This window comes from Mixophyes fleayi, chromosome 4, assembly GCF_038048845.1.
Source record: "Mixophyes fleayi isolate aMixFle1 chromosome 4, aMixFle1.hap1, whole genome shotgun sequence".
NCBI lineage: Eukaryota > Metazoa > Chordata > Amphibia > Anura > Limnodynastidae > Mixophyes > Mixophyes fleayi.
This window is the reverse complement of record NC_134405.1, coordinates 657976-679117: the sequence shown is the minus strand read 5'-3', so window position 1 is coordinate 679117 and position 21142 is coordinate 657976. Positions and strand designations below refer to the sequence as shown.

Sequence of the window (21142 nt, the reverse complement as noted above, 5' to 3'; positions counted from 1 at the left end):
TATATAAGGAGAAGCGTACGGGGTGTGACACAGTATATAAGGAGAAGTATCTGGGGGTGTGACACAGTATATAAGGAGAAGCGTACGGGGTGTGACACAGTATATAAGGAGAAGCGTGCGGGGTGTGACACAGTATATAAGGAGAAGCGTGCGAGGTGTGACACAGTATATAAGGAGAAGCGTGCGGGGTGTGACACAGTATATAAGGAGAAGCGTGCGGTGTGTGACAGTATATAAGGAGAAGCGCGCGAGGTGTGACACAGTATATAAGGAGAAGCATACGGGGTGTGACACAGTATATAAGGAGAAGCGCGCGAGGTGTGACACAGTATATAAGGAGAAGCGTGCGAGGTGTGACACAGTATATAAGGAGAAGCGTGCGGGGTGTGACACAGTATATAAGGAGAGAAGTGCGCGAAGTATGACACAGTATATAAGGAGAAGCGCGCGATGTGTGACACAGTATATAAGGAGAAGCGCGCGAGGTGTGAGACAGTATATAAAGATAAGCATACGGGGTGTGACACAGTATATAAGGAGAAGCGTGCGGGGTGTGACACAGTATATAAGGAGAAGCGTGCGGGGTGTGACACAGTATATAACGAGAAGCGCGCGAGGTGTGACATAGTATATAACGAGAAGCGCGCGAGGTGTGACACAGTATATAACGAGAAGCGCGCGAGGTGTGACACAGTATATAAGGAGAAGCGTACGGGGTGTGACACAGTATATAAGGAGAAGCATGGGGGGTGTGACACAGTATATAAGGAGAAGCGTACGGGGTGTGACACAGTATATAAGGAGAAGCGTGCAGGGTGTGACACAGTATATAAGGAGAAGCGTGCGGGGTGTGACACAGTATATAAGGAGAAGCGCGCGAGGTGTGACACAGTATATAAGGAGGAGCATACGGGGTGTGACACAGTATATAAGGAGAAGCGTACGGGGTGTGACACAGTATATAAGGAGAAGCGTGCGAGGTGTGACACAGTATATAAGCAGAAGCGCACGAGGTGTGACACAGTATATAAGGAGGAGCATACGGGGTGTGACACAGTATATAAGGAGAAGCGTGCGGGGTGTGACACAGTATATAAGGAGAAGCGTGCGGGGTGTGACACAGTATATAAGCAGAAGCGCGCGAGGTGTGACACAGTATATAAGGAGGAGCATACGGGGTGTGACACAGTATATAAGGAGAAGCGTACGGGGTGTGACACAGTATATAAGGAGAAGCGTACGGGGTGTGACACAGTATATAAGGAGAAGCGTGCGGGGTGTGACACAGTATATAAGGAGAAGCGTACGGGGTGTGACACAGTATATAAGGAGAAGCGTGCAGGGTGTGACACAGTATATAAGGAGAAGCGTGCGGGGTGTGACACAGTATATAAGGAGAAGCGCGCGAGGTGTGACACAGTATATAAGGAGGAGCATACGGGGTGTGACACAGTATATAAGGAGAAGCGTGCAGGGTGTGACACAGTATTTAAGGAGAAGCGTGCGGGGTGTGACACAGTATATAAGGAGAAGCGTGCGAGGTGTGACACAGTATATAAGAAAAAGCATACGGGGTGTGACACAGTATATAAGGAGAAGTGTGCGGGGTGTGACACAGTATATAAGGAGAAGCGTACGGTGTGTGACACAGTATATAAGGAGAAGCGTGCGGGGTGTGACACTGTATATAAGGAGAAGCGTGCGGGGTGTGACACAGTATATAAGGAGAAGCGTGCGGGGTGTGACACAGTATATAAGGAGAAGCATGGGGGGTGTGACACAGTATATAAGGAGAAGCGTGCGGTGTGTGACACAGTATATAAGGAGAAGCGTGCGGGGTGTGACACTGTATATAAGGAGAAGCGTGCGGGGTGTGACACAGTATATAAGGAGAAGCGTGCGGGGTGTGACACAGTATATAAGGAGAAGCATGGGGGGTGTGACACAGTATATAAGGAGAAGCGTGCGGGGTGTGACACAGTATATAAGGAGAAGCGTGCGGGATGTGACACAGTATATAAAGGAGAAGAATACGGGGTGTGACACAGTATATAAGGAGAAGCGTGCGTGGTGTGACACAGTATATAAGGAGAAGCGTGCGGGGTGTGACACAGTATATAAGGAGAAAGGAGAAGCGTACGGGGTGTGACACAGTATATAAGGAGAAAGGAGAAGCGTACGGGGTGTGACACAGTATATAAGGAGAAAGGAGAAGCGTACGGCATGTGACACAGTATATAAGGAGAAAGGAGAAGCGTACGGGGTGTGACACAGTATATAAGGAGAAGCGTGCGGGGTGTGACACAGTATATAAGGAGAAAGGAGAAGCGTACGGGGTGTGACACAGTATATAAGGAGAAAGGAGAAGCGTACGGGGTGTGACACAGTATATAAGGAGAAGCGTGCGGGGTGTGACACAGTATATAAGGAGAAAGGAGAAGCGTTCGGGGTGTGACACAGTATATAAGGAGAAGCGTGCGGGGTGTGACACAGTATATAAGGAGAAGCGTACGGGGTGTGACACAGTATATAAGGAGAAGCGTACGGGGTGTGACACAGTATATAAGGAGAAGCGTGCGGGGTGTGACACAGTATATAAGGAGAAGCGTACGGGGTGTGACACAGTATATAAGGAGAAGCGTGCGGGGTGTGACACAGTATATAAGGAGAAAGGAGAAGCGTACGGGGTGTGACACAGTATATAAGAAGAAAGGAGAAGCGTTCGGGGTGTGACACAGTATATAAGGAGAAGCGTGCGGGGTGTGACACAGTATATAAGGAGAAGCGTACGGGGTGTGACACAGTATATAAGGAGAAGCGTGCGGGTTGTGACACAGTATATAAGGAGAAGCGTGCGGGGTGTGACACAGTATATAAGGAGAAGCGTGCGGGGTGTGACACAGTATATAAGGAGAAAGGAGAAGCGTACGGGGTGTGACACAGTATATAAGGAGAAGCGTGCGGGGTGTGACACAGTATATAAGGAGAAGCGTGCGGGTTGTGACACAGTATATAAGGAGAAGCGTGCGTGGTGTGACACAGTATATAAGGAGAAGCGTGCGGGTTGTGACACAGTATATAAGGAGAAGCGTGCGGGGTGTGACACAGTATATAAGGTGAAGCGTACGGGGTGTGACACAGTATATAAGGAGAAGCGTGCGGGGTGTGACACAGTATATAAGGAGAAGCGTACGGGGTGTGACACAGTATATAAGGAGAAGCGTACGGGGTGTGACACGGTATATAAGGAGAAGCGTACGGGGTGTGACACAGTATATAAGGAGAAGCGTACGGGGTGTGACACAGTATATAAGGAGAAGCATGGAGGGTGTGACACAGTATATAAGGAGAAGCGTACGGGGTGTGACACAGTATATAAGGAGAAGCGTACGGGGTGTGACACAGCATATAAGGAGAAAGGAGAAGCGTTCGGGGTGTGACACAATATATAAGGAGAAGTGTGCGGGGTGTGACACAGTATATAAGGAGAAGAGTGCGGGTTGTGACACAGTATATAAGGAGAAGCGTACGGGGTGTGACACAGTATATAAGGAGAAGCGTACGGGGTGTGACACAGTATATAAGGAGAAGCGTACGGGGTGTGACACAGTATATAAGGAGAAGCGTACGGGGTGTGACACAGTATATAAGGAGAAGCGTGCGGGTTGTGACACAGTATATAAGGAGAAGCATGGGGGGTGTGACACAGTATATAAGGAGAAGCTAACGGGGTGTGACACAGTATATAAGGAGAAGCGTGCGGGTTGTGACACAGTATATAAGGAGAAGCGTGCGGGTTGTGACACAGTATATAAGGAGAAGCGTGCGTGGTGTGACACAGTATATAAGGAGAAGCGTGCGGGGTGTGACACAGTATATAAGGAGAAGCGTACGGGGTGTGACACAGTATATACGGAGAAGCATGGGGGGTGTGACACAGTATATAAGGAGAAGCGTACGGGGTGTGACACAGTATATAAGGAGAAGCGTGCGGGGTGTGACACAGTATATAAGGAGAAGCGTACGGGGTGTGACACAGTATATACGGAGAAGCATGGGGGGTGTGACACAGTATATAAGGAGAAGCGTGCGGGGTGTGACACAGTATATAAGGAGAAGCATGGAGGGTGTGACACAGTATATAAGGAGAAGCGTGCGGGTTGTGACACAGTATATAAGGAGAAGCATGGGGGGTGTGACACAGTAAATAAGGAGAAGCGTACGGGGTGTGACACAGTATATAAGGAGAAGCGTACGGGGTGTGACACAGTATATAAGGAGAAGCGTACGGGGTGTGACACAGTATACAAGGAGAAGCGTGCGGGTTGTGACACCGTATATAAGGAGAAGCGTGCGGGGTGTGACACAGTATATAAGGAGAAGCGTACGGGGTGTGACACAGTATATAAGGAGAAGCATGGAGGTTGTGACACAGTATATACGGAGAAGCATGGGGGGTGTGACACAGTATATAAGGAGAAGCGTACGGGGTGTGACACAGTATATAAGGAGAAGCGTACGGGGTGTGACACAGTATATAAGGAGAAGCATGGGGGGTGTGACACAGTATATAAGGAGAAGCGTACGGGGTGTGACACAGTATATAAGGAGAAGCGTGCGGGGTGTGACACAGTATATAAGGAGAAGCGTACGGGGTGTGACACAGTATATAAGGAGAAGCGTGCGGGGTGTGACACAGTATATAAGGAGAAGCGTACGGGGTGTGACACAGTATATAAGGAGAAGCGTACGGGGTGTGACACAGTATATAAGGAGAAGCGTACGGGGTGTGACACAGTATATAAGGAGAAGCGTACGGGGTGTGACACAGTATATAAGGAGAAGCGTACGGGGTGTGACACAGTATATAAGGAGAAGCGTACGGGGTGTGACACAGTATATAAGGAGAAAGGAGAAGCGTACGGGGTGTGACACAGTATATAAGGAGAAAGGAGAAGCGTACGGGGTGTGACACAGTATATAAGGAGAAAGGAGAAGCGTACGGGGTGTGACACAGTATATAAGGAGAAGCGTACGGGGTGTGACACAGTATATAAGGAGAAAGGAGAAGCGTACGGGGTGTGACACAGTATATAAGGAGAAAGGAGAAGCGTACGGGGTGTGACACAGTATATAAGGAGAAAGGAGAAGCGTACGGGGTGTGACACAGTATATAAGGAGAAAGGAGAAGCGTACGGGGTGTGACACAGTATATAAGGAGAAAGGAGAAGCGTACGGGGTGTGACACAGTATATAAGGAGAAGCGTGCGGGGTGTGACACAGTATATAAGGAGAAAGGAGAAGCGTGCGGGGTGTGACACAGTATATAAGGAGAAAGGAGAAGCGTACGGGGTGTGACACAGTATATAAGGAGAAGCGTACGGGGTGTGACGCAGTATATAAGGAGAAGCATACGGGGTGTGACACAGTATATAAGGAGAAGCGTGCGGGGTGTGACACAGTATATAAGGAGAAGCGTACGGGGTGTGACGCAGTATATAAGGAGAAGCGTGCGGGGTGTGACATAGTATATAAGGAGAAGCATACGGGGTGTGACACAGTATATAAGGAGAAGCGTGCGGGGTGTGACACAGTATATAAGAAGAAAGGAGAAGCGTACGGGGTGTGACACAGTATATAAGGAGAAGCGTGCGGGGTGTGACACAGTATATAAGGAGAAAGGAGAAGCGTGCGGGGTGTGACACAGTATATAAGGAGAAGCGTGCGGGGTGTGACACAGTATATAAGGAGAAAGGAGAAGCGTACGGGGTGTGACACAGTATATAAGGAGAAAGGAGAAGCGTACGGGGTGTGACACAGTATATAAGGAGAAAGGAGAAGCGTGCGGGGTGTGACAGTATATAAGGAGAAGCATACGGGGTGTGACACAGTATATAAGGAGAAAGGAGAAGCGTACGGGGTGTGACACAGTATATAAGGAGAAAGGAGAAGCGTTCGGGGTGTGACACAGTATATAAGGAGAAGCGTACGGGGTGTGACACAGTATATAAGGAGAAGCGTGCGGGGTGTGACACAGTATATAAGGAGAAAGGAGAAGCGTTCGGGGTGTGACACAGTATATAAGGAGAAGCGTACGGGGTGTGACACAGTATATAAGGAGAAGCGTACGGGGTGTGACACAGTATATAAGGAGAAGCGTGCGGGGTGTGACACAGTATATAAGGAGAAGCGTGCGGGGTGTGACACAGTATATAAGGAGAAAGGAGAAGCGTTCGGGGTGTGACACAGTATATAAGGAGAAAGGAGAAGCGTTCGGGGTGTGACACAGTATATAAGGAGAAGCGTACGGGGTGTGACACAGTATATAAGGAGAAGCGTGCGGGGTGTGACACAGTATATAAGGAGAAGCGTGCGGGGTGTGACACAGTATATAAGGAGAAGCGTGCGGGGTGTGACACAGTATATAAGGAGAAAGGAGAAGCGTGCGGGGTGTGACACAGTATATAAGGAGAAGCGTGCGGGGTGTGACACAGTATATAAGGAGAAAGGAGAAGCGTACGGGGTGTGACACAGTATATAAGGAGAAAGGAGAAGCGTACGGGGTGTGACACAGTATATAAGGAGAAAGGAGAAGCGTGTGGGGTGTGACAGTATATAAGAAGAAGCATACGGGGGGTGACACAGTATATAAGGAGAAAGGAGAAGCGTACGGGGTGTGACACAGTATATAAGGAGAAAGGAGAAGCGTTCGGGGTGTGACACAGTATATAAGGAGAAGCGTACGGGGTGTGACACAGTATATAAGGAGAAGCGTGCGGGGTGTGACACAGTATATAAGGAGAAAGGAGAAGCGTTCGGGGTGTGACACAGTATATAAGGAGAAGCGTACGGGGTGTGACACAGTATATAAGGAGAAGCATGGGGGGTGTGACACAGTATATAAGGAGAAGCATGCGGGGTGTGACACAGTATATAAGGAGAAGTGTGCGGGGTGTGACACAGTATATAAGGAGAAGTGTGCGGGGTGTGACACAGTATATAAGGAGAAGCGTACGGGGTGTGACACAGTATATAAGGAGAAGCGTGCGGGGTGTGACACACTATATAAGGAGAAGCATGGGGGGTGTGACACAGTATATAAGGAGAAGCGTGCGGGTATATAAGGAGACATATGGAAGCGTGAAGCTGGCACAGTAACTTTCTCCTTCTCTCCATCCTACAGCTAGTGAAACTCTCCTCTCACGTGACGGACAATGGGCGCCAGTACTGTAATGCCAGCAGACATTTTGTTTGTGCCCTGCGAGAGTTGTCCTTCCACTCACAGGAAGACTCCATGCTGAAAGTACGTACACCCTTCACATGTAACATGTAACACATGTGAACCATCGTAGGTCATGTCTGAAGGTTCTGTTGGTATATGCTGGGTGAATGTATATAATTAATAGGGAATATAATTGCTGACCCAATGTCCGTTATACCGTAATTAGGAATCTTTTCTAGTAGGGACTGAAACTGTAGGAAGGGAAACGCAGTAGCTCCATATGACAGTGGGTGCAGAACTGTTATATCATATAATATATACTGTATATAGCCCTAAAGCCAGTATACACTGCACTGTTATATAATGAGGTACATAGAGATACTGCACTGTTATATAATGAGGTACATAGAGATACTGCACTGTTATATAACGAGGTATATAGAGGCACTGCATTGTTATATAACGAGGTATATAGAGACACTTAACTGTTATATAACAAGGTATATAGAGACACTGCACTGTTATATAACGAGGTATATAGAGACACTGCACTGTTATATAACGAGGTATATAGAGACACTGCACTGTTATTTAACGAGGTATATAGAGACACTGCACTGTTATATAACGAGGTATATAGAGACACTGCACTGTTATATAATGAGCTATATAGAGACACTGCACTGTTATATAATGAGGTATATAGAGACACTGCATTGTTATATAACGAGGTATATAGAGACACTGCACTGTTATATAACGAGGTATATAGAGGCACTGCATTGTTATATAACGAGGTATATAGAGACACTTAACTGTTATATAACAAGGTATATAGAGACACTGCATTGTTATATAAAGAGATATATAGAGATACTGCACTGTTATATAACGAGGTACATAGAGACACTGCACTGTTATATAATGAGGTACATAGAGACACTGCACTGTTATATAACGAGGTACATAGAGACACTGCACTGTTATATAACGAGGTATATAGAGATACTACACTGTTATATATCGAGGTATATAGAGATACTACACTGTTATATAACGAGGTATATAGAGACACTGCACTGTTATATAACGGGGTATATAGAGACACTGCACTGTTATATAACGAGGTATATAGAGACACTGCACTGTTATATCATGAGGTATATAGAGACACTGCACTGTTATATAATGAGGTACATAGAGATACTGCACTGTTATATAACGAGGTCGATAATGAAACTGCACTGTTATATTATAAGATATGTAGAGACACTGCACTGTTATATAAGGAGGTACATAGAGACACTGCACTGTTATATAACAAGGTATATAGAGATACTACACTGTTATATAACGAGGTATATAGAGACACTGCAGTGTTATATAATGAGGTACATAGAGATACTGCACTGTTCAATATAATGAGGTATATAGAGACACTACACTGTTATATAACAAGGTATATAGAGACACTGCATTGTTATATAACGAGGTATATAGAGACACTGCACTGTTATATAAGGAGGTATATAGAGACACTGCACTGTTATATAACGAGGTATATAGAGACACTGCACTAGTATATCAGAAGATATGTAGAGACACTGCACTGTTATATAATGAAGATAAATATATACGCTGCACTGTTATATAACGAGGTATATAGAGACACTGCACTGTTATATAAGTAGGTATATAGAGACACTGCACTGTTATATCATAAGGTATATAGAGACACTGCACTGTTATATAACGAGGTATATAGAGACACTGCACTGTTATATAAGTAGGTATATAGAGACAATGCACTGTTATATAACGAGGTCTATAGAGACACTGCACTGTTATATAATGAAGATAAATATATACACTGCACTGTTATATAACGAGGTATTTAGAGACACTGCACTGTTATATAACGAGGTATATAGAGACACTGCACTGTTATATAACGAGGTATATAGAGACACTGCACTGTTATATAACGAGGTACATAGAGACACTGCACTGTTATATAATGAGGTACATAGAGATACTGCACTGTTATATAATGAGGTATATAGAGACACTGCACTGTTATATAACGAGGTATATAGAGACACTGCACTGTTATATAACGAGGTATATAGAGACACTGCACTGTTATATAACGAGGTATATAGAGACACTGCACTGTCTTATAATGAGGTACATAGATACTCCACTGTTATATAATGAAGATAAATATATACACTGCGCTGTTATATAACGAGGTATATAGAGACACTGCACTGTTATATAACGAGGTATATAGAGACACTGCACTGTTATATAACAAGGTATATAGAGACACTGCACTGTTATATAACGAGGTATATAGAGACACTGCACTGTTATATAAGGAGGTATGTAGAGACACTGCACTGTTATATAACGAGGTATGTAGAGACACTGCACTGTTATATAAGGAGGTATATAGAGACACTGCACTATTATATAACGAGGTACATAGAGATACTGCACTGTTATATAACGAGGTATATAGAGACACTGCACTGTTATATAACGAGGTATATAGAGACACTGCACTGTTATATAACGAGGTATATAGAGACTCTGCACTGTCTTATAATGAGGTATATAGAGACACTGCACTGTTATATAATGAGGTATATAGAGACACTGCACTGTTATATAACGAGGTATATAGAGACACTGCAATGTTATATAAGGAGGTATATAGAGACACTGCACTGTTATATAACGAGGTATATAGAGACACTACACTAGTATATCATAAGATATGTAGAGACACTGCACTGTTATATAATGAAGATAAATATATACGCTGCACTGTTATATAACGAGGTATATAGAGACACTGCACTGTTATATAAGTAGGTATATAGAGACACTGCACTGTTATATAATGAAGATAAATATATACACTGCACTGTTATATAACGAGGTATATAGAGACACTGCACTGTTATATAACGAGGTATATAGAGACACTGCACTGTTATATAATGAGGTACATAGAGATACTGCACTGTTATATAACGAGGTATATAGAGACACTGCACTGTTATATAACGAGGTATATAGAGACACTGCACTGTTATATAACGAGGTATATAGAGACACTGCACTGTCTTATAATGAGGTACATAGATACACTGCACTGTTATATAATGAAGATAAATATATACACTGCACTGTTATATAACGAGGTATATAGAGACACTGCACTGTTATATAACGAGGTATATAGAGACACTGCACTGTTATATAACGAGGTATATAGAGACACTGCACTGTTTTATAATGAGGTATATAGAGACACTGCACTGTTATATCATAAGGTATATAGAGACACTGCACTGTTATATAACGAGGTATATAGAGATACTACACTGTTATATAACGAGGTATATAGAGACACTGCACTGTTATATAACGGGGTATATAGAGACACTGCACTGTTATATAACGAGGTACATAGAGACACTGCACTGTTATATAACAAGGTTTATAGAGATACTACACTGTTATATAACGAGGTATATAGAGACACTGCACTGTTATATAACAAGGTTTATAGAGATACTACACTGTAATATAACGAGGTATATAGAGACACTGCACTGTTATATAATGAGGTACATAGAGATACTGCACTGTTCAATATAACGAGGTATATAGAGACACTGCACTGTTATATAACAAGGTATATAGAGACACTGCACTGTTATATAACGAGGTATATGGAGACACTGCACTGTTATATAACGAGGTATATAGAGACACTACACTGTTATATAACGAGGTACATAGAGACACTGCACTTTTATATAACGAGGTACATAGAGACACTGCACTGTTATATAACAAGGTTTATAGAGATACTACACTGTTATATAACGAGGTATATAGAGACACTGCACTGTTATATAATGAGGTACATAGAGATACTGCACTGTTCAATATAACGAGGTATATAGAGACACTGCACTGTTATATAACAAGGTATATAGAGACACTGCACTGTTATATAACGAGGTATATAGAGACACTGCACTGTTATATATGGAGGTATATATAGACACTGCACTGTTATATAACGAGGTATATAGAGACACTGCACTAGTATATCATAAGATATGTAGAGACACTGCACTGTTATATAATGAAGATAAATATATACGCTGCACTGTTATATAACGAGGTATATAGAGACTGCACTGTTATATAACAAGGTATATAGAGACACTGCACTGTTATATCATAAGGTATATAGAGACACTGCACTGTTATATAAGGAGGTATATAGAGACACTGCACTGTTATATAAGTATGTATATAGAGACACTGCACTGTTATATAACGAGGTATATAGAGATACTGCACTGTTATATAATGAAGATAAATATATACTCTGCACTGTTATATAACGAGGTATTTAGAGACACTGCACTGTTATATAATGAGGTACATAGAGATACTGCACTGTTATATAACGAGGTATATAGAGACACTGCACTGTTATATAACGAGGTATATAGAGACACTGCACTGTTATATAACGAGGTATATAGAGACACTGAACTGTTATATAACGAGGTATATAGAGACACTGCACTGTTATATAACGAGGTATATAGAGACACTGCACTGTCTTATAATGAGGTACATAGATACACTGCACTGTTATATAATGAAGATAAATATATACACTGCACTGTTATATAACGAGGTATATAGAGACACTGCACTGTCTTATAATGAGGTACATAGATACACTGCACTGTTATATAATGAAGAAAAATATATACACTGCACTGTTATATAATGAGGTATATAGAGACACTGCACTGTTATATAATGAGGTATATAGAGACACTGCACTGTTATATAACGAGGTATATAGAGACACTGCACTGTTTTATAATGAGGTATATAGAGACACTGCACTGTTATATCATAAGGTATATAGAGACACTGCACTGTTATATAACGAGGTATATAGAGATACTACACTGTTATATAACGAGGTATATAGAGACACTGCACTGTTATATAACGGGGTATATAGAGACACTGCACTGTTATATAACGAGGTACATAGAGACACTGCACTGTTATATAACAAGGTTTATAGAGATACTACACTGTTATATAACGAGGTATATAGAGACACTGCACTGTTATATAATGAGGTACATAGAGATACTGCACTGTTCAATATAACGAGGTATATAGAGACACTGCACTGTTATATAACAAGGTATATAGAGACACTGCACTGTTATATAACGAGGTATATGGAGACACTGCACTGTTATATAACGAGGTATATAGAGACACTACACTGTTATATAACGAGGTACATAGAGACACTGCACTTTTATATAACGAGGTACATAGAGACACTGCACTGTTATATAACAAGGTTTATAGAGATACTACACTGTTATATAACGAGGTATATAGAGACACTGCACTGTTATATAATGAGGTACATAGAGATACTGCACTGTTCAATATAACGAGGTATATAGAGACACTGCACTGTTATATAACAAGGTATATAGAGACACTGCACTGTTATATAACGAGGTATATAGAGACACTGCACTGTTATATATGGAGGTATATATAGACACTGCACTGTTATATAACGAGGTATATAGAGACACTGCACTAGTATATCATAAGATATGTAGAAACACTGCACTGTTATATAATGAAGTTAAATATATACGCTGCACTGTTATATAACGAGGTATATAGAGACTGCACTGTTATATAACAAGGTATATAGAGACACTTCACTGTTATATCATAAGGTATATAGAGACACTGCACTGTTATATAAGGAGGTATATAGAGACACTGCACTGTTATATAAGTATGTATATAGAGACACTGCACTGTTATATAACGAGGTATATAGAGATACTGCACTGTTATATAATGAAGATAAATATATACTCTGCACTGTTATATAACGAGGTATTTAGAGACACTGCACTGTTATATAACGAGGTATATAGAGACACTGCACTGTTATATAACGAGGTATATAGAGACACTGCACTGTTATATAACGAGGTATATAGAGACACTGCACTGTTATATAATGAAGATAAATATATACTCTGCACTGTTATATAACGAGGTATTTAGAGACACTGCACTGTTATATAACGAGGTATATAGAGACACTGCACTGTTATATAACGAGGTATATAGAGACACTGCACTGTTATATAACGAGGTATATAGAGACACTGCACTGTTATATAATGAGGTACATAGAGATACTGCACTGTTATATAATGAGGTATATAGAGACACTGCACTGTTATATCACGAGGTATATAGAGACACTGCACTGTTATATAACGAGGTATATAGAGACACTGCACTGTTATATAACGAGGTATATAGAGACACTGCACTGTTATATAACGAGGTATATAGAGACACTGCACTGTCTTATAATGAGGTACATAGATACACTGCACTGTTATATAATGAAGATAAATATATACACTGCACTGTTATATAACGAGGTATATAGAGACACTGCACTGTTATATAACGAGGTATATAGAGACACTGCACTGTTATATAACGAGGTATATAGAGACACTGCACTGTTTTATAATGAGGTATATAGAGACACTGCACTGTTATATAACGAGGTATATAGAGACACTGCACTGTTATATAACAAGGTATATAGAGACACTGCACTGTTATATCATAAGGTATATAGATAGACTGCACTGTTATATAACGAGGTATATAGAGACACTGCACTGTTATATAACGAGGTACATAGAGATACTGCACTGTTATATAACGAGGTACATAGAGACACTGCACTGTTATATAACAAGGTTTATAGAGATACTACACTGTTATATAACGAGGTATATAGAGACACTGCACTGTTATATAATGAGGTACATAGAGACACTGCACTGTTATATAACGAGGTATATAGAGACACTGCACTGTTATATAACGAGGTATATAGAGACACTGCACTGTTATATAATGAGGTACATAGAGATACTGCACTGTTATATAATGAGGTATATAGAGACACTGCACTGTTATATCACGAGGTATATAGAGACACTGCACTGTTATATAACGAGGTATATAGAGACACTGCACTGTTATATAATGAAGATAAATATATACTCTGCACTGTTATATAACGAGGTATTTAGAGACACTGCACTGTTATATAACGAGGTATATAGAGACACTGCACTGTTATATAACGAGGTATATAGAGACACTGCACTGTTATATAACGAGGTATATAGAGACACTGCACTGTTATATAATGAGGTACATAGAGATACTGCACTGTTATATAATGAGGTATATAGAGACACTGCACTGTTATATAACGAGGTATATAGAGACACTGCACTGTTATATAATGAAGATAAATATATACTCTGCACTGTTATATAACGAGGTATTTAGAGACACTGCACTGTTATATAACGAGGTATATAGAGACACTGCAATGTTATATAAGGAGGTATATAGAGACACTGCACTGTTATATAACGAGGTATATAGAGACACTACACTAGTATATCATAAGATATGTAGAGACACTGCACTGTTATATAATGAAGATAAATATATACGCTGCACTGTTATATAACGAGGTATATAGAGACACTGCACTGTTATATAAGTAGGTATATAGAGACACTGCACTGTTATATAATGAAGATAAATATATACACTGCACTGTTATATAACGAGGTATATAGAGACACGGCACTGTTATATAACGAGGTATATAGAGACACTGCACTGTTATATAATGAGGTACATAGAGATACTGCACTGTTATATAACGAGGTATATAGAGACACTGCACTGTTATATAACGAGGTATATAGAGACACTGCACTGTTATATAACGAGGTATAGAGAGACACTGAACTGTTATATAACGAGGTATATAGAGACACTGCACTGTTATATAACGAGGTATATAGAGACACTGCACTGTCTTATAATGAGGTACATAGATACACTGCACTGTTATATAATGAAGATAAATATATACACTGCACTGTTATATAACGAGGTATATAGAGACACTGCACTGTTATATAACGAGGTATATAGAGACACTGCACTGTTATATAACGAGGTATATAGAGACACTGCACTGTTATATAATGAGGTACATAGAGATACTGCACTGTTATATAATGAGGTATATAGAGACACTGCACTGTTATATCACGAGGTATATAGAGACACTGCACTGTTATATAATGAGGTATATAGAGACACTGCACTGTTATATAACGATGTATATAGAGACACTGCACTGTTATATAACGAGGTATATAGAGACACTGCACTGTTATATAATGAAGATAAATATATACACTGCACTGTTATATAACGAGGTATATAGAGACACTGCACTGTTATATAACGAGGTATATAGAGACACTGCACTGTTATATAACGAGGTATATAGAGACACTGCACTGTTTTATAATGAGGTATATAGAGACACTGCACTGTTATATAACGAGGTATATAGAGACACTGCACTGTTATATAACAAGGTATATAGAGACACTGCACTGTTATATCATAAGGTATATAGATAGACTGCACTGTTATATAACGAGGTATATAGAGACACTGCACTGTTATATAACGAGGTACATAGAGATACTGCACTGTTATATAACGAGGTACATAGAGACACTGCACTGTTATATAACGAGGTATATAGAGACACTGCACTGTTATATAATGAGGTACATAGAAATACTGCACTGTTATATAATGAGGTATATAGAGACACTGCACTGTTATATCACGAGGTATATAGAGACACTGCACTGTTATATAACGAGGTATATAGAGACACTGCACTGTTATATAATGAAGATAAATATATACTCTGCACTGTTATATAACGAGGTATATAGAGACACTACACTAGTATATCATAAGATATGTAGAGACACTGCACTGTTATATAATGAAGATAAATATATACGCTGCACTGTTATATAACGAGGTATATAGAGACACTGCACTGTTATATAAGTAGGTATATAGAGACACTGCACTGTTATAAAATGAAGATAAATATATACACTGCACTGTTATATAACGAGGTATATAGAGACACTGCACTGTTATATAACGAGGTATATAGAGACACTGCACTGTTATATAATGAGGTACATAGAGATACTGCACTGTTATATAACGAGGTATATAGAGACACTGCACTGTTATATAACGAGGTATATAGAGACACTGCACTGTTATATAACGAGGTATAGAGAGACACTGAACTGTTATATAACGAGGTATATAGAGACACTGCACTGTTATATAACGAGGTATATAGAGACACTGCACTGTCTTATAATGAGGTACATAGATACACTGCACTGTTATATAATGAAGATAAATATATACACTGCACTGTTATATAACGAGGAATATAGAGACACTGCACTGTCTTATAATGAGGTACATAGATACACTGCACTGTTATATAATGAAGATAAATATATACACTGCACTGTTATATAACGAGGTATATAGAGTCACTGCACTGTTATATAACGAGGTATATAGAGACACTGCACTGTTATATAACGAGGTATATAGAGACACTGCACTGTTTTATAATGAGGTATATAGAGACACTGCACTGTTATATCATAAGGTATATAGAGACACTGCACTGTTATATAACGAGGTATATAGAGATACTACACTGTTATATAACGAGGTATATAGAGACACTGCACTGTTATATAACGGGGTATATAGAGACACTGCACTGTTATATAACGAGGTACATAGAGACACTGCACTGTTATATAACAAGGTTTATAGAGATACTACACTGTTATATAAGGAGGTATATAGAGACACTGCACTGTTATATAACAAGGTTTATAGAGATACTACACTGTTATATAACGAGGTATATAGAGACACTGCACTGTTATATAATGAGGTACATAGAGATACTGCACTGTTCAATATAACGAGGTATATAGAGACACTGCACTGTTATATAACAAGGTATATAGAGACACTGCACTGTTATATAACGAGGTATATGGAGACACTGCACTGTTATATAACGAGGTATATAGAGACACTACACTGTTATATAACGAGGTACATAGAGACACTGCACTTTTATATAACGAGGTACATAGAGACACTGCACTGTTATATAACAAGGTTTATAGAGATACTACACTGTTATATAACGAGGTATATAGAGACACTGCACTGTTATATAACGAGGTATATAGAGACACTGCACTGTTATATATGGAGGTATATATAGACACTGCACTGTTATATAACGAGGTATATAGAGACACTGCACTAGTATATCATAAGATATGTAGAGACACTGCACTGTTATATAATGACGATAAATATAGACGCTGCACTGTTATATAACGAGGTATATAGAGACTGCACTGTTATATAACAAGGTATATAGAGACACTGCACTGTTATATCATAAGGTATATAGAGACACTGCACTGTTATATAAGGAGGTATATAGAGACACTGCACTGTTATATAAGTATGTATATAGAAACACTGCACTGTTATATAACGAGGTATATAGAGATACTGCACTGTTATATAATGAAGATAAATATATACTCTGCACTGTTATATAACGAGGTATTTAGAGACACTGCACTGTTATATAACGAGGTATATAGAGACACTGCACTGTTATATAAGGAGGTATATAGAGACACTGCACTGTTATATAACGAGGTATATAGAGACACTGCACTGTTATATAATGAAGATAAATATATACTCTGCACTGTTATATAACGAGGTATTTAGAGACACTGCACTGTTATATAACGAGGTATATAGAGACACTGCACTGTTATATAACGAGGTATATAGAGACACTGCACTGTTATATAATGAGGTATATAGAGACACTGCACTGTTATATAATGAGGTACATAGAGATACTGCACTGTTATATAATGAGGTATATAGAGACACTGCACTGTTATATCACGAGGTATATAGAGACACTGCACTGTTATATAACGAGGTATATAGAGACACTGCACTGTTATATAACGAGGTATATAGAGACACTGCACTGTTATATAACGAGGTATATAGAGACACTGCACTGTCTTATAATGAGGTACATAGATACACTGCACTGTTATATAATGAAGATAAATATATACACTGCACTGTTATATAACGAGGTATATAGAGACACTGCACTGTTATATAACGAGGTATATAGAGACACTGCACTGTTATATAACGAGGTATATAGAGACACTGCACTGTTTTATAATGAGGTATATAGAGACACTGCACTGTTATATCTTAAGGTATATAGAGACACTGCACTGTTATATAACAAGGTATATAGAGACACTGCACTGTTATATCATAAGGTATATAGAGACACTGCACTGTTATATCATAAGGTATATAGATAGACTGCACTGTTATATAACGAGGTATATAGAGACACTGCACTGTTATATAACGAGGTACATAGAGATACTGCACTGTTATATAACGAGGTACATAGAGACACTGCACTGTTATATAATGAAGATAAATATATACGCTGCACTGTTATATAACGAGGTATATAGAGACTGCACTGTTATATAACAAGGTATATAGAGACACTGCACTGTTATATCATAAGGTATATAGAGACACTGCACTGTTATATAAGGAGGTATATAGAGACACTGCACTGTTATATAAGTATGTATATAGAGATACTACACTGTTATATAACGAGGTATATAGAGACACTGCACTGTTATATAACAAGGTTTATAGAGATACTACACTGTTATATAACGAGGTATATAGAGACACTGCACTGTTATATAATGAGGTACATAGAGATACTGCACTGTTCAATATAACGAGCTTTATAGAGACACTGCACTGTTATATAACAAGGTATATAGAGACACTGCACAGTTATATAACGAGGTATATGGAGACACTGCACTGTTATATAACGAGGTATATAGAGACACTACACTGTTATATAACGAGGTACATAGAGACACTGTACTTTTATATAACGAGGTACATAGAGACACTGCACTGTTATATAACAAGGTTTATAGAGATACTACACTGTTATATAACGAGGTATATAGAGACACTGCACTGTTATATAACAAGGTATATAGAGACACTGCACTGTTATATAACGAGGTATATAGAGACACTGCACTGTTATATATGGAGGTATATATAGACACTGCACTGTTATATAACGAGGTATATAGAGACACTGCACTAGTATATCATAAGATATGTAGAGACACTGCACTGTTATATAATGAAGATAAATATATACGCTGCACTGTTATATAACGAGGTATATAGAGACTGCACTGTTATATAACAAGGTATATAGAGACACTGCACTGTTATATCATAAGGTATATAGAGACACTGCACTGTTATATAAGGAGGTATATAGAGACACTGCACTGTTATATAAGTATGTATATAGAGACACTGCACTGTTATATAACGAGGTATATAGAGATACTGCACTGTTATATAATGAAGATAAATATATACTCTGCACTGTTATATAACGAGGTATTTAGAGACACTGCACTGTTATATAACGAGGTATATAGAGACACTGCACTGTTATATAAGGAGGTATATAGAGACACTGCACTGTTATATAACGAGGTATATAGAGACACTGCACTGTTATATAATGAAGATAAATATATACTCTGCACTGTTATATAACGAGGTATTTAGAGACACTGCACTGTTATATAACGAGGTATATAGAGACACTGCACTGTTATATAACGAGGTATATAGAGACACTGCACTGTTATATAACGAGGTATATAGAGACACTGCACTGTTATATAATGAGGTACATAGAGATACTGCACTGTTATATAATGAGGTATATAGAGACACTGCACTGTTATATCACGAGGTATATAGAGACACTGCACTGTTATATAACGAGGTATATAGAGACACTGCACTGTTTTATAACGAGGTATATAGAGACACTGCACTGTTATATAACGAGGTATATAGAGACACTGCACTGTCTTATAATGAGGTACATAGAGACACTGCACTGTTATATAATGAAGATAAATATATACACTGCACTGTTATATAACGAGGTATATAGAGACACTGCACTGTTATATAACGAGGTATATAGAGACACTGCACTGCTATATAACGAGGTATATAGAGACACTGCACTGTTTTATAATGAGGTATATAGAGACACTGCACTGTTATATAACGAGGTATATAGAGACACTGCACTGTTATATAACAAGGTATATAGAGACACTGCACTGTTATATCATAAGGTATATAGAGACACTGCACTGTTATATCATAAGGTATATAGATAGACTGCACTGTTATATAACGAGGTATATAGAGACACTGCACTGTTATATAACGAGGTACATAGAGATACTGCACTGTTATATAACGAGGTACATAGAGACACTGCACTGTTATATAACAAGGTTTATAGAGATACTACACTGTTATATAACGAGGTATATAGAGACACTGCACTGTTATATAATGAGGTACATAGAGACACTGCACTGTTATATAACGAGGTATATAGAGACACTGCACTGTTATATAACGAGGTATATAGAGACACTGCACTGTTATATAATGAGGTACATAGAGATACTGCACTGTTATATAATGAGGTATATAGAGACACTGCACTGTTATATCACGAGGTATATAGAGACACTGCACTGTTATATAACGAGGTATATAGAGACACTGCACTGTTATATAATGAAGATAAATATATACTCTGCA

At 39.3% G+C, this 21142-nt stretch overlaps 2 protein-coding genes across 2 annotated transcripts in view; both read left to right on the top strand.

Moving 5' to 3' along the window:
- ACAP1 (ArfGAP with coiled-coil, ankyrin repeat and PH domains 1) overlaps positions 1–21142 on the top strand; it is a 167851-nt gene that overhangs the window by 60496 nt on the left and 86213 nt on the right. Inside the window, exon 3 of the mRNA XM_075206092.1 lies at positions 7184–7303. Coding sequence (XP_075062193.1) covers positions 7184–7303 — 120 coding nt within the window. The remainder of the gene's footprint in view (positions 1–7183; positions 7304–21142) is intronic.
- Positions 659–4838, top strand: LOC142150905 (uncharacterized). Its single transcript, XM_075206081.1, has 3 exons — positions 659–1501; positions 2813–4787; positions 4832–4838. Exons 2-3 carry the CDS (start codon positions 3322–3324, stop codon positions 4836–4838), a joined length of 1473 nt encoding a protein of 490 aa, XP_075062182.1. The 5' UTR covers positions 659–1501; positions 2813–3321.

Coding starts and splice junctions, on each gene's coding strand:
- LOC142150905 (XM_075206081.1), top strand. CDS start 3,322: ATGGAGGGTGTGACACAGTATATAAGGAGAAGCGTACGGGGTGTGACA.